Source organism: Ahaetulla prasina, chromosome 1, assembly GCF_028640845.1.
Source record: "Ahaetulla prasina isolate Xishuangbanna chromosome 1, ASM2864084v1, whole genome shotgun sequence".
Classification (NCBI taxonomy): domain Eukaryota; kingdom Metazoa; phylum Chordata; class Lepidosauria; order Squamata; family Colubridae; genus Ahaetulla; species Ahaetulla prasina.
The window spans coordinates 297311909-297327242 of NC_080539.1; the positions used below are offsets into that span (position 1 = coordinate 297311909).

The following is a 15334-nucleotide window of genomic DNA, read 5'->3' on the forward strand; positions in this document are numbered from 1 at the left end:
CTAACAGCCTTGGTATCGAGATTTCCTCTCCGTCGGGCCAATCGGAGAAGCCGCACTGCTGCGCAAGCGCACAATGGAGCGGTATTGAAGTCCTTGAAAAATCTGGACTGCGAATTGGGCTTCTGAGACGGTGGGATGCTTGCCGCGGTTCGAGGGCTAGCCCGGGTCGGGCTGAGAGGTGATCTTGCTTAATTGCCTGGCTCTAATGGGAGAATTGGGCGAAGCTTCTCTTCGCTAGTGGGGCAGTTGTTGGTTACTAGTATTTTTGGTAGAAGGGCATCGATTGTTATTTCTGGAGGACATGACTTTTTTTTTCTTCCTTCCCACGGGGTGCCGGGTAATGTAGTTCGCTAAGGAGGTTAGGGAACTGTAACAGTATCTTTATAACTCCCTCATCAAAACTACAATTCCCGTGATTCTGTAAAGATGGAGCCATGGACAGTTACTGTACATACCGTAGTGGGAACAAACACTTTTATTATGAACATGAACTTAACCGTAGTGTCTCTTCCTTGCTCTGTCGATTTCTTTTGCTCTAAACCTGTATTTGTCCACCGTTTTAACCTATCACGGTTTGGAATATAATCTATCCCAAATAAACGTACAAATTACGGTTCACATGTTTTTACCATGCTAAAATGAAATGAAATTTTGGAGCAAATGTGATTTTATTCTGTTTTCCCGAATGAACAGTATTAACAGACCTGCCTAGTATTTTAAACATCTTTCCATAGAAATATCTACAAGAAAATTAATTTGAATCCCACATATAGAATAGAATAGAACAGAACAGAACAGAACAGAACAGAACAGAACAGATCAGATTTTTTTTTTGGCCAAGTGTGATTGGACACACAAGGAATTTGTCTTGGTGCATATGTTCTCAGTGTATGTAAAAGAAAAGATACGTTCATCAAGAATTCTAAGGTACAACACTTAAAAATAGTCATAGGGTACAAATAAACAATCAGGAATGTAGTTTTGCTCCTTAGATAAGAACAATATTTCAACATAATATTTTTGTATAAAAAAGGGCGGTATAAAAATTTAAATAATAAATAAATAAATAAATAAATTGTATATGAATCTCTAAACTATGAAGCAAACTTAAGTTAATAGTAGTTTTGACATCTTTTCAGTAGCATCTTTTTGGGGATTTTCTGTTGATTATCCAATGGAAAATTAGCTTTGATCTACTTCCAGCAATTGTGATGATTGTTACATAGGCTAAATATTACTTAAGTTTCTTAGCATAAAGAATAATATATAATTTTATATTTTTTTCAATTTTGTAGCTGCTGCGCGCCCTGCAGTCCTATTGCAGACTCGGTTTGAAGGAAATTCTTCTGTTGAAACTAAGCGTAAGTCTGATTTACTTAATATTCAACCAGCATTTTCAATATGGACAGTTTAAATAGGTCAGCAGTCTATTTCAGTGCATCTAGAACATTGATTTTGTGAGTGGCTAGAGAAATTCCAATATATTGTATCTAATTCATGCTTAAGATCTTGCTTAACCCTGCAGAGTTTCCCTAATTATAAATGTTAAGATATTGCTGGATTATAATTCCTTTTATTTTTGCTAGGGATTGTGGAACTTGTAATCCAACAATATATGGACATCCTAGAATGGAACTACTAGTTCCTTCATGTTAGTACATTTGACTTTCAATCATTGCAAGACTTTATGTTACATGTAAGGCATGTCACAATTTGTGGCTAAATTTAAAAAAAATTTAGGAGTGCTTTAGTGTTTTTGTGTCTGGAATATCTCATCTGAAAAAATAATTACTTGTCTTTTTAGCAGTTCTTTTTAATATTGTTAATTGCTTTTTAAAAAATGTTAAAATATCTTGAACTGGTTTCTGTGGGTTATAAAGATTGGGACATGGGATAAAACATGCTTAGATTAAATTCTAGGCCAAAAGAGTTATTGAAACATATTGGTTCTAGTTTTGTTTCAGTGAGAATTCTGGATGAGATTGCACTATCCTTCCAGATTTCTGGACTTAGAGTACCTGGTAGCACAGTGGGTGAAGGCTGTGACTAATGTAGCCTTTGTATAGGTGCATCTGGTACAACTTTATCTGCACGAAGGAGCAGTGGTGCCAGTGAACTGTGGTTAGATTACTGCAATGTACTCCATGTGGTGCTGTCCTTAAAGATGATGGAAAAGGTACAGGTGACATAGTTTGCATCAGTCTAGCTGCTGATAAACATATCTTTTTTTGCAACATAACTTGTTCTTTGGATGCTGTACTGATTATAAATTTCTGAACTGAATTTAGAATTGTGATGTTTTACACTGTACTACATCAAGTTATTGATGAGATTCTATTTTTCCTTCACAATGATTACTTCTGCTTGAACATCATTTGGGAAACCTCAAGGTTCATCTCTGCAATAAGTAAAGGGAACTTAAACTTGGAGGCAGGCTTTCTCTGCCGTTGCCTGCCTCTGATGTCATGGATCTCCTTACTCTTATAATATACCTGAACTCTTGTATTGTCAGTCTTCTGTAAAGCCCACATTTGGTGTATGTGGATTTTTTGTTTTAAATTGTTGACTTGTTTTAAATCACGTTATTGTAAATTGCCCTGAGTTAGCAGATTATGGCAGTGTTCAAGTAGTATAAAAAGATGTGTTTATTGTTACCCATTTACAAATATTGAAACATTTACAGTAAAAACCCTTTTAAGCTTGTCTCATTGGGGATGACGACAGTTATCTTCCCAAATAGTACATTCCCTTTGTGGAAAGCTGAATGTTTTAGGCATTGGTCCATTTGGTGAAAATAAAATCTTTACTTCATCTGAGCCTCTTGGTTCAAGCATAGTTGGAATAATTTTACGCTTGCTTTAATTCTATAGTAACATACTAGCAGTGGTAAAAGATTACTGATACCATCACCCCATCCCTATACATGTAAACCGCAATCACTACCAAATCTGTGAGATGTCTCTCTTCCCACCCCACCCCATCACATACTTACAAACTGGTACCCTTGTAAGGAAACGTTCACAGCAAGTTGAAGTGTCCCTGAGTGCTGACTGGGGAAAAACTCAAATCAGAAACCTATGGTCCAGTAAACCAGTTTGTTTCTATTCACTGATTGTAACTCAGACATACCATGCATGCTGGCCTAATAGAAGGGATAGATAATAATAAGTCTATATGGATGGGTTTCTCTGAAAATATTCCAATGTCATAATGTAATTTCCACTGGGCCTGCCTTTTCTTTGTCTTGCCTTTCAAATGTACTCTAGTGGGCAAAGCTCTGGTTCTCCTTTCACTCACGGTCACACATCGAAGTGTCAAAGGGGTCCAGTATATACTGTATTATTGCTTAAATGCATACACATACAATAATGTTGCATTTTCAAAGTGATTTAGTTGCTTTACGTGAACCAGGTTTTGGCCCCAGCCATTATTTTCATAACTTGTTAATTTTATTTTTTATTTTAATTAATAAAAGAAGAGCAAAATACAAAACTATTGTTTTCCTAACTTATCATTCTGAACTTTATTTTTAGCCACAGTTAGACCCAAGGATGAAATAACACAGAAACAGCTGTCTGCCTTTGGAGAATATGTTGCTGAAATTCTGCCTAAATATGTTCAACAAGTCCAGGTGAGTTCTGCCAATTATTGGTCTTCAGTTATTATTTATTTATTTATTTATTTATTTATTTATTTATTCATACTTTTATACCGCCCTATCTCCCTAGGGACTCAGGGCGGTGTACAGCCATATAAAAAACACATAAATATACAAAGTAAAACATTCATCTAAAAAACTTATTATATAGGCCAAATATTTAAAATAGGAAATGCCAGCTCACTTTGGAATGAACATGTATGCTAAAGAGTACCTAGAAAGACACAATTTTTTTTTCTGCTGCAATTATGCAGCCTAAGTTTAAATTACTTTCAGTTCTCACAATCCAAACACTTTTATCTTTGTTTATATCATTGCTACCAGCCTTTTCATAAATAAATGTATTAAGTAGTATTTAAATGAGTACCATAGTAATGAGCAGCTAAAGTGGCACTTCAGTGGGAAGCAGGAATCAATCCAGTCCTGGATTAAATATTCTTACTTAATTGTTGAAATTACTTCACAACTCTGTTGAATAGGCCACCTAAAGCCAACAGATAATTTCAGATCCTCCTGGGAAAAAGTAACAAAAGAAGACATAAAGCTATCATGGTTTTCCAGTAATGCTATTTTACTATGAGCACTAGATGAAGCTAAACTAGCCTTGAGATAGAGGATTTTAGAAGGTGGAAGTAGAAACTACTGCCTTCCCATAGGATATATGTATAATTAATCAAATTTTAGTCCCAATCACTTCATATTTATACTAAATAGCACCCATATGTTTAGGAGGGCTTTAGTCTGTTTTGACGCTTTCCCACATCTGTTCTGTAAAGGGGAATATAAAGAGTTTATTTTGAATATTGTCCTTGCAGCACAGTGAGATAGAAACTATAGCCTATGTTCTTCTTTATTGCCACAGTTACAGGGATGTTTATCACCAGCTGGGTATCCCTCTTTTAACTAAATTTCCAAGTCTTCCAATTATTTCTGTTTACACTATCAGATTATCAAAATAATTTTTTGTCTCTTAAAAAGTAAGAAAGTTGTTATATTACGTATAAATTCCACCTAAAATGGCCAATAACAATTATTGCTGCAGTTAGCTCCTAATTTTACTTTTTTTAAAAAAAAATTATTTTACACAGTATGTTTCATATATTTGCCAATCATTGCATTCTTAGGCACTAGAGCCATAGGGGTAATTAAGGCAATGCCCTTCAGTCTTTAGTGCCTCTGTCATCCCTTCTAAATTTCTGTACCATAGTATTTCACTCATATCATTAATACTCAGTTTGAAACACCTGTAGTTTTTAGTAATTTAGTGATCCAATACTGTCCAGGCATTTGTGTTTAGTCATTATTAACCTTATATATAATTTTATATAATAACATCACACACACACACACACACATACACACACACATGAATGGATGTATATAGTGGTAATTATCATTGATTTTAAAATTCCTCCATTCCTAGAAGCTTTATTTTTTTTTTTAATTTGAATTTATATCCCGCCCTTCTCCGAAGACTCGGGGCACTTACACTATGTCAAGCAATATTCTTCATCCATATGTATATTATATACAAAGTCAACTTATTGCCCCCAACAATCTGGGTCCTCATTTTACCTACCTTATAAAGGATGGAAGGCTGAGTGGGGCCTGGTGGGACTTGAACCTGCAGTAATTGCAAGCAGCTGCTGTTAATAACAGACTGCATTAGTCTGTTGAGCCACCAGAGGCATTTGAATATATACGCTACCACTTTAAACCCTAGTTATTTTTATACCAGGTAGGTTAAATTATTGGCATAATGGTGGCTTTAATTTTAAGATTGTAAATTTTGCTAGTCAATGACAGAAATAAAACATCAGCACTAAATGAGCCTGCTTAGCATTGCAGTTTTCATAAGAAGCTAATCCCTTTAACGTATTACTTTTTCTTTCTCTACCAGATAACATGTTTCAATGAGCTGGAAATTTTAATTCATCCAGATGGAATCCTTCCGGTGATAGCTTTTCTGAAAGAGCACACAAATGCCCAGTTCAGAAACATAGTTGACCTGACAGCAGTCGATATTCCAAGTCGGCAATACCGTTTCGAAGTAAGATCTACATTTCAATATGTATTATTATTATTATTATTTATTGAATTTTTATACCGCCCTTCTCCCGAAGGACTCAGGGCGGTGTACAGCCGGAGATAAAATACAAAATATGTACAATTAAAACAAATTAAAACATATCAAAATTACAAAAACGGCTAATAATTAAAATTAAATTTAAAATATTTAAGAATATTAATAAAACCCCAATTTATATGTAGGGCCTGTAGAATTCTATGATAAGTTTAACACAAAGGCTACTAAGGTTAAAAGGTTAGGGTTAGCTGCTGGTTGTATAGCTTGTCTGGTCAGAAAATGTGAACGTATTCTTCTTGCATATTCACATACTTAAGATCCACCTAGCTTCATGTTTCCTGACTTCCAGATGTCCTATCAGGACATTTTGGGACAAAGGTATTTTCTTTATCTTCTATAGATGGAAATTGTTACCAATGCAGAAATATTGCTCATATTTAACATTATGCACCATATGATGTAAAAAAAATTTTTTTTTGTCAAATTTACAAGAAAGTTCCTCGGTTGCTTAAAATTGCTTAAAACTTTGCTTAAAAGAAACAGTGAAGGCTGTTTTTCCCTCCCCACCAGGACGGAATTTATAAAGCTTCATCTGACTAGCTGAAAAAAAGCATTAGCTTCTCTGTAATGATTTGCTTGTGTAAATTTTCTTAAATGAATATGACAGCCATTTAGGATTCAAAAGTGCACGGGCAGTGCATGAGATTCAAGGGTGCAAGGAGAAGATTCAGCGGTGGACGGGGGTGTGTGACGGTGTGAGGGAGGTGCATGAGTGTACAAAAAGGTACTGTGAGTGTTGGGGAAGATGCATGAGGGTGGTACATGGAAGGTATGGTGAAGCTCAGGAAAGGTGCACAAACCTCTAAAGGAGGTGCAGTTCACCTGATGTGTGTGTATGCGCTGTGGAAATTAAATCTTCACTGAATCCATTCAAAACAACCATGACTGCTGGGGAATGTTTTGGTAGACTCCTCATCTGCTCTGCTTATTCTTTCAGTGTTTGAGAATGCTGTGTATCTTAGCCAGAATGAGAAGAAGGCTAATTGGCATCCTCTTTTGTATCTGATCTTTGATTCAAAATACAACATGGGCATTTATTTATTTTTTTGCTGTCTTATAACTGCTCCTGGTTCCTGGTGATCTTTTCTGATCTTTTTCCCATCCATCAAAACTGTGAAGAGGGTGGAATGGGCCAGTCCTTCATGTGCTATAATAGTCACATTCTTTTTGGGATCATACGTTTTGGTGATATTCACCTTCAGATCAAAACAATGAGTTTCCTTTGCTGCTGCTTCAGCTAAACTGGGCCGCTTTCTCTTTTCCTTTGAAAATATTGCAAGTGAAAATAAGTTTCTAAGAGCCCATTGCAAAGTACTCTAGGTAAAAAGAAAGAGTTGAAGAGATAGATGCTTAAACAATAATTTAACTGGTTCACAACAATTTATCTTCAGTGATAGGGTGGGAGGGATATTCTGTAGCATATTTTAAATTTGTTTATTTCTTATATTAAATATTTGGTTATACAGTCTGCCTTTGTTTCTAAGTGGCTCCCCCCTTCACCGTCAGTTTGTTTCTATTATAGCCTATGCAAAAAAATCTAATTTTTTTACTATTGGAGAGAGTGAACAACTGTGATGGCTGGACTTTACATGCAGTCCATTTGTGAGGAAAAGCCAGGGTTCACGGGAAGGGATAGAAAGTTATAAAAATAGTTTGTAGAATATAGATCAGGGGTGTCAAACTCAAGGCCCAGGGACTGGATCCAGCCCGCAGGATGCTTAGATCTGGCTCACAGGGTCACCCTTGAAACAGCAAAGGATCAGCCCACAGTGCCTCTGGCAGTGAAAACGGAGCTTGGGAGGGTTGCAGGTGACCCTCCAGAGGTCTATTTTTACTGGCAGTGGGTTGCAAGAGACTGTTCTGTTTCCCTTCCCCCAATACTCCCAGCAAAGAGTCCGTCAGAGGCCTTCCTTTTTTTTTTCCCTTTTATTTACATAGATACATGTCCTGGCCACGTCTACCCACGGGCCTGCCAAGTTTCTGGAGATAACGAGGAAATTATAGATAAGGCCAGAATTACTCACGAATATATTCTTTCCTCCATTGAAATAGTTAGCTCGCGCCAATTCATTAGCTCGCGCCAACTCATTACTTTGTCCAAGACAAAAAACCAGGAAGTCCCGCCTCCTATTTATAGTCTCTGCAGATGTCACTGCATGACAATTATGACTTGGCTTTGTCCCAACTCTTCCGCTGCTGCGCACGGCGATTACGTCTACGTGACCTTGCATCGCTCCAAAAACTGTTCTTGGGGCGTTGCCAAATCAGAAGGAGGCTCCATGGAATCAGGCTGTGCCGGCCCCTCCCCATCCCTTTGAGTGGGTGCCAGGGAGGGAAAGGGCTCAAGAGAAGCAGGGCTGGCCAGGTCTTCTCCCTCACTTTCTGAATCATCCGAGTCCAGGAGTCCGGGTCCAGGAACCTGGGTCACAACAGAGACTGTCACAGCTGAAAACGGAAATCGGGAGCCTGTTTTCGCTGGCAGAATGCTTGGGCTACCACAGGCACCTCTGACACAAGTGATGTCGAGCTGGCCACACCCCTGATGTAGATCATGCCAGAATGTGGAATGTATTAAGCTTAGTAGTTGCCAGAACCCCCAATGTTTATAATAAGAATTCAATTTCTTATTATCAAGAAACAGAATAGTTCAGAATAGGAAAAAGGATGAGCCAAGAATGAATATTTTTTTTTTGTTTACATTTATATCCCGCCCTTTTCCGAAGACTCAGGGCGGCTTACAGTGTATAAGGCAATAGTCTCATTCTATTTGTATATTTTTTACAAAGTCAACTTATTGCCCCCCCAACAATCTGGGTCCTCATTTTATCTACCTTATAAAGGATGGAAGGCTGAGTCAACCTTGGGCCGGGCTTGAACCTGCAGTAATTGCAGGCTCTGTGTTCTAATAACAGGCTTCTTTACCAGCCTGAGCTATCCCGGCCCATGTTTTTCCATAACATTTAATTTATGTAGTGAATATAAGAGTGACAGGGTTGAAAGAGATGATGGCTGCAATTAAAATTACAGTTGAAAATAAATGTTAACAGTTGGAAATATATACTTATTTTATTTATTTATTTATTTATTTATTTAGATTTTTATACCGCCCTTCTCCCGAAGGACTCAGGGTGGTTCACAGCCAGATAAAACAAAACAACAATGAATAAATACAAGATAAAACAATAATTAAAAGACTTATTAAATTTGGCCTGAATTAAAATATATTTAAAACAATAAAACCCCTAAATAAGATTAAAAACCAAATAAAATGTCTAAAATCCTATGCCAGTCCTGCGCGTATAAATAAATATGTCTTCAGCTCGTGGCGGAAGGTCTGAAGGTCAGGAAGTTGACGAAGTCCTGGAGGAAGTTCGTTCCAGAGGGTGGGAGCCCCCACAGAGAAGGCCCTCCCCCTGGGGGCCGCCAGTCGACATTGCTTGGCTGACAGTACCCTGAGGAGTCCCTCCCTGTGAGAGCACACGGGTCGATGGGAGGCAAACGGTGGCAATAGGCGGTCCCGTAAGTAACCAGGCCCTAAGCCATGGAGTGCTTTAAAGGTGGTAACCAACACCTTGAAGTGCACCCGAAAGACCACAGGCAGCCAGTGCAGCTTGCGCAGGAGTGATGTTACATGGGAGCCACAAGTGGCTCCCTCTATCACCCGCGCAGCTGCATGCTGAGCCAACTGGAGCCTTCGGGTGCTCTTCAAGGGGAGCCCCATGTAGAGAGCATTGCAGTAGTCCAAGGTAACAAGAGCATGAGTGACCGTCCATGAGGCATCCCGGTCAAGAAAGGGGCGCAACTGGCGGATCAGGCGAACCTGATAAAAAGCTCTCCTGGAGACGGTCGTCAGATGTTCTTCAAAAGACAATCGTCCATCCAGGAGAATGCCTAAGTTGCGCACCCTCTCCATTGGGGCCAGTGATTCGCCCCCAACAGTCAGCCGCGGAAGCAGCTGACTGTACCAGGGTGCCGGCATCCACAGCCACTCCGTCTTGGAGTGGTTGAGCTTGAGCCTGTTTCTCCCCATCCAGACCCGTACAGCTTCTAGACACTGGGACAGCACTTCGACAGCTTTGTTGGGGTGGCCTGGGGTGGAAAAGTACAGCTGTGTATCGTCAGCGTACAGTTGGTAACTCACCCCAAAGCCACTGATGATCTCACCCAGCGGCTTCATATAGTTGTTGAACAGGAGAGGCGAGAGAATCGACCCCTGCGGCACCCCACAGGTGAGGTGCCTCGCGGTCGATCTCTGCCCCCTTGCCAACACCGTCTGTGACCGGTCAGAGAGATAGGAGGAGAACCACTGATAAACGGTGCCTCCCACTCCCAAACTCCCTAACCGGTGCAGCAGGATACCATGGTCGATGGTATCAAAAGCTGCTGAGAGATTAACAGGACCAGGGCAGAGGAATAACCCCTGTCCCGAGCCCTCCAGACATCATCAATCAACGCGACCAAAGCTGTCTCCGTGCTGTACCCAGGCCAGAAGCCGGACTGGAACGGGTCTAGATAGACAGCTTCATCCAGGTACTGGGGTAACTGACATGCCACCACACTCTCTACAACCTTCGCCACAAAACGAAGGTTGGAGACTGGACGATAATTTCCCAAAACAGCCGGATCCAGGGAAGGCTTCTTAAGGAGGGGTCTCACTACCGCCTCTTTCAAGGCGGCAGGAAAACCCCCCTCCAACAAAGAAGCATTAATAATCCCCTGGAGCCAGCCTTGTGTCACCTCCTGCGTGGCCAGCACCAACCAGGACGGGCACAGGTCCAGTAAACATGTGGCATTCAGTGTCCCCAGCAACCTGTCCATGTCCTCAGGAGCCACAGGGTCAAACCCATCCCAAATAGTCTCAACAAGACAAGTTTCCGACGTCTCACCTGGATCTACCCAATTATGATCCAACCCATCCCAAAGCTGAGCGATTTTATCGTGCAGATACACACTAAAATCCTCTTTGTTAGCTAAAAATTTTTTAGATTATTATGGAAGTGAAAAGTAAAAAATGGAAAGTGAATGTTAAATATTAAAACAAGAAGGCTAAATTCCGGCATTATCAAGATGAGTGGAGTTCTGTGAAACCATGTTTCTTCCACAGTATCCAGAGGATTTTTTCAGCTAAAGTTAAAAAAAAAAAAAGCAAAGCCAGTCAGATCACCACAAAACATCATTTTGTAAAACACTTATATCAGAGAAAGTAAGATCTGTCTTCCATCCCATTTTGTATGTGTGTGTATCAAACTGTTACCGTCAAAATGGAAATTAGTGAAACAAGAACTCTTGATTCTCAGCCCAATAAAGTTGTTTGTAAATAAAAATTAGATGACACTTTGCTTCAGAATCAAGAAAAGATCAGCCCAATGTTAATTTGCTCACAGAGGAATCAGCAGAATTTGATCCTTGTATTGTCACGTGTGCATATGGATATGTGTGTTTGTTTTTCTATGGGTGTGTCTGAATAGCTATCTAGGGTTTCCTATATACCCCTAGATTCAAACGTTTTTGATCTAATCTTGTGTGAGTTTTCTGTGTGAACCTGTTGTGAAGGTTGGACAATTACGCCAGGTTTGGAGGATAATTTAAAACAACTCATAATGATTTTACAGGTGGAGCACTATTAAATTTAACAGTGTCTGTTAAATGTCTCTGAAAAATAATTTAATATTGATCTGCACTGGACTTATTTACACAGATGTTATCCCCGTTGAGATTTATCCCTTACCTCTGGCCTTTTTTTTTTTTTTGCTGCACCTTGTCATTCCAATTTTGATTTTGTTAACTCATGAGTTTGCTGAGCAAGCATCTTTTAATCCATCATTTCAATTCTTTCTTCTTTTTACAGAATCTAAAATCTGTTCACTATTTTTACTTTTTTTGTTATAGATTGTCTACAATTTCTTATCTCTACACTATAATTCCCGAATTCGTGTGAAAACATATACTGATGAACTGACACCAATTGAGTCTATAATACCATTATTTGAAGGGGCAAATTGGTATGAAAGAGAGGTAAGCATTAGGGATGATAACCCTAGGAATCTAGTAAGGAATTGGTTTCTTTCCCATTGACGTTTATTGGCACATTTGAGAATATTCATTCATTCATTCAAGAAAATGTATATTGTTGCCCAACTCATTCACAGGAACTTTGAACAGCTTACAGTAGTATTTGCAGGTCAGCCATTCTGACACTTGCAATCTAGATTACTTGTAAATCTTTTAGGAAGTGATAAATGTTCATTCCTTCCATTTTTTCCACGCATGCTAATATTCTTATTTCAAGGAATGTACTAGTGCTTCTATACTGTGGAATACTTTCTCAATGATGCTGATTGTATATTAGAAATGCAATCTAAAATCTTCATATAAATACAAAAGAGAATTTTGGTTTTCCAAATCTCTTTTTCTCTCTTTTGATGAGCAGATGTAACTTAATGGTAAGAATTAGGGTGAATAAAGAGTATACCAAATGGGTGGGGTGGGGTGGGGAGTTTTATGTTGACTCAAGCCAAAAGCGAATTGAGTAATTCAAATAAGCACCATCTATTTCACAGCGCCAATCTCCATTACACAGCTAATCTCTGTTAGTGTTGCAAAAGGAAAGTATAGCATCACAGGTGAATGGCATTCCAAGATGAATTGTGATGGGCCGTATTTGATGACTCTAAATCTTTCCAGATGTGCAGGATTTGTGTTTGTTGGTTTGGGGATCAAGATTTATACGAATGGAAAAAATGGGGATACTCTGTTCCAGGCAGAAATATTGGCATAGTGGAGGATAGGGGGAAAAATTCAAGGACATCAGTGGCTCAGAGAAAAGAAGGAAAGTAGGCTGGTAAGGCAAACCATGCTGGGATCCTGACAGCATCAACTGAGGGCAAGGAAGACATACAAGCTGTTGGAAAAATGGAGGGGAATAAGGCAGGTCAGTGGAATATACTATGTCAGGAGTTGTGGAGCGAAGGGAGTGGCATCCACCAGCCTTGGCCTATGCAAGACAACTAGATTTTGTTTCATCTGAAACCTATAACAGGTAATGTATTTTCTGGATTTTATTTTTACCAAACTGGATGATCTGGTTTGTTCCAGTTTCAAAACAAAATGTTTTCCCCATTTTGTGCTCACCCTTGGTGATTTACTTCAACAGATGGTGAAACAATGATTCTGTTGTACCCTGCTCAGAGTAACTTCTGGTGAGATGGGACAGCTATATAAATTTGATAAATAAATAAAACAACTGATACTTTCATAGATCTCAAGCATTTGTTAATTTAAATTCCAGTTGTTTCTATCAACTGCCTACATTCCTAGCAATTAATAGGTAATATTTCATGTTGGGAAACTCATAATCCAAATCGGAGAAATCAGACTAATCAGCTAGTTCTGTAAAGTCAACATACTGAACTGTTCACTTACCCAATTTCTGTTTTTCTAGGTCTGGGATATGTTTGGAGTATTCTTTGCCAACCATCCAGATCTGAGGCGAATCCTTACAGATTACGGTTTTGAAGGTCATCCTTTTAGGAAAGATTTTCCTCTTTCTGGATATGTGGAGGTATGAATAAGATAATGATTTACAAAGTCATTTCACAACAGACTGAGCATCCATAATGTGACTTTTTTTATTTTGAGGAATAGAAAACTGGGCTTCCCATGGAATTCTCTTGTGAGGTAGACAAAGAGTGTAAGCAAGAACGGGCTAATCCAGGAGTGGGAAATCTATCATCCCTCATTGTCCATCTGGGTTGAAGGTGGCTGAATGGTAGCAACAATATTTGCCCCACCAGAGATTCTCTCTTCCCTCACTGGTTCTCCATTCAAAAGCAGAGCCAGCAAACTGGATCTGAGGAAAAAGTTGCCATCACCGTATTTAGAATCTGTCATCACCCATATAACAAATTTTTTGTAGGCAAATTTAGGGTATAAAATGGAAGGATGAAATAATTTCCCAAAGTGGCTTTGAGCAAACCAGCTTCCTTTATCTTCCCGAATAGTGCACTGACCTGCTGGCTTCTGGTCTCCTCTACAGTATGTATTCAGTTATAATAACAAACAAACAAAGCGGAGCCCATCTGGTCCTGCGTTGCAGAGGCCACCCAGATGCATTCAGGAAGCTCACAGATATACAAAGGGGATGATAAGTCGTCTTTTATCGTTGTCTGGCAGCTGGTAACTACTGAAAGTATACAGTTGTGATTTGCCAATTAGGAAATAATTTCAAGACAAACAGCCTTGCACAACCAGATCTTTTATGGGCTTGCACAAATGCTAGTCATACTCCACTTCTAGATTGAGGCTACAAATGAGAATTCATTCATTGGTGGGGATGTGAAGCCAAGGACTGAGTATGAAAGTCTGGAGTAGCATCCCCGAAAGACTGCGACAAAGGAGGTTTTATTGGCAAAGATGACATTTTAGTATTGAATAACAATCCACTTGTATTTATCAAGGGAAAACATGACTTGCAAATCCAAATGCTTCTCATAGCCACCCTAGATAGTCTTCACCCTTTATTTTAACATTATTTCTCCATTACTAGGTCAGATATGATGATGAGGTGAAGCGAGTGGTCGCAGAGCCATTGGAATTGTCTCAGGAGTTCCGCAAATTTGATCTGAACAGTCCTTGGGAGGCTTTTCCTGCCTATCGCCAGCCTCCCCAAACCTTAAAGATAGAACCAGGAGAGAAGAAAGGAGATGGGAAACAACAGTGAGAAGGGGGGAAGGGATGGGTACATTTGCAACCCCTCTGCCCAATTACGTATTTATATATAATAAAAAGAAATAAAACTCGGTGTGAAGTTTCTGCTTATCTCAACGTACGGGAGAAATTGAGCTTTCAGATTGGTTGTGAAATGAAAGAAAACATTATCTATAAAGTGAAATGGTTGCTAATTGCATGGTGGCGCAGGAGTTTGAATGCAGTATTGCAGGTTAATTTGGTTGACTGACAGGCTCAAGGTTGACTCAGCCGAAGGTTGACTCAGCCTTCCAAGGTTGGTGAAATGAGGACCCAGATTATTGGGGGCAATATGCAGACTCTGTAAACCGCTTAGAGAGGGCTGTAAAGCACGGTGAAGTGGTATATAAGTCTAAGTGCTGTTGGCTATTGCTATTGCTAAGCCAGCCTGTCAGTCATTGGCTCTGTGGAAGAGCCTGAGGGGGTGGGGGTGTTGAGTAATAAAGGAGGGGAGAGACAATGAAAGGAGTTAAAGGAAAATGAAGATATAAGGAGTGGTAAGCTGAGCTTCTCTTTGAGACAGCAAAAAAGCCTCCAGGCAAAGAATGGACAAGAAGATCTTCAAGGCTTTGTTGTCACTACACTGTGATTTATGTTTTCACACTTTTGATAAAAAGCTGTCAAGAGTTTCAATAGCTAGAAAGGTGGGAACCTATATCATAGAACGGGACAATGTCGGGAATGTGTGTCATTCTGAATTATAGCTGTAATCATGCAGCCACCATTACTTGGAACATTAATCAGAATAGCCTTCCTGGGGTTTCAGTGTCTATTACTGAGGAATA

The 15334-nt window shown here is 39.3% G+C and overlaps 1 protein-coding gene across 1 annotated transcript; it reads left to right on the forward strand.

Moving 5' to 3' along the window:
• Positions 1–25: 25 nt before the first annotated feature.
• NDUFS3 (NADH:ubiquinone oxidoreductase core subunit S3) lies at positions 26–14604 on the forward strand. Its single transcript, XM_058161849.1, has 7 exons — positions 26–178; positions 1296–1361; positions 3534–3631; positions 5559–5708; positions 11694–11819; positions 13246–13365; positions 14350–14604. Exons 1-7 carry the CDS (start codon positions 136–138, stop codon positions 14521–14523), a joined length of 777 nt encoding a protein of 258 aa, XP_058017832.1. The 5' UTR covers positions 26–135; the 3' UTR covers positions 14524–14604.
• The last annotated feature ends 730 nt before the right edge of the window (positions 14605–15334 follow it).

Bases quoted from the DNA above. Each gene is read 5' to 3' on its own strand.
- NDUFS3 (XM_058161849.1), top strand. From the start codon at position 136: ATGCTTGCCGCGGTTCGAGGGCTAGCCCGGGTCGGGCTGAGAG. The intron at 1,362-3,533 runs GTAAGTCTGATT...CTTTATTTTTAG, and splicing joins TTCTTCTGTTGAAACTAAGC to CCACAGTTAGACCCAAGGAT. The intron at 5,709-11,693 runs GTAAGATCTACA...TTTTTGTTATAG, and splicing joins GTCGGCAATACCGTTTCGAA to ATTGTCTACAATTTCTTATC.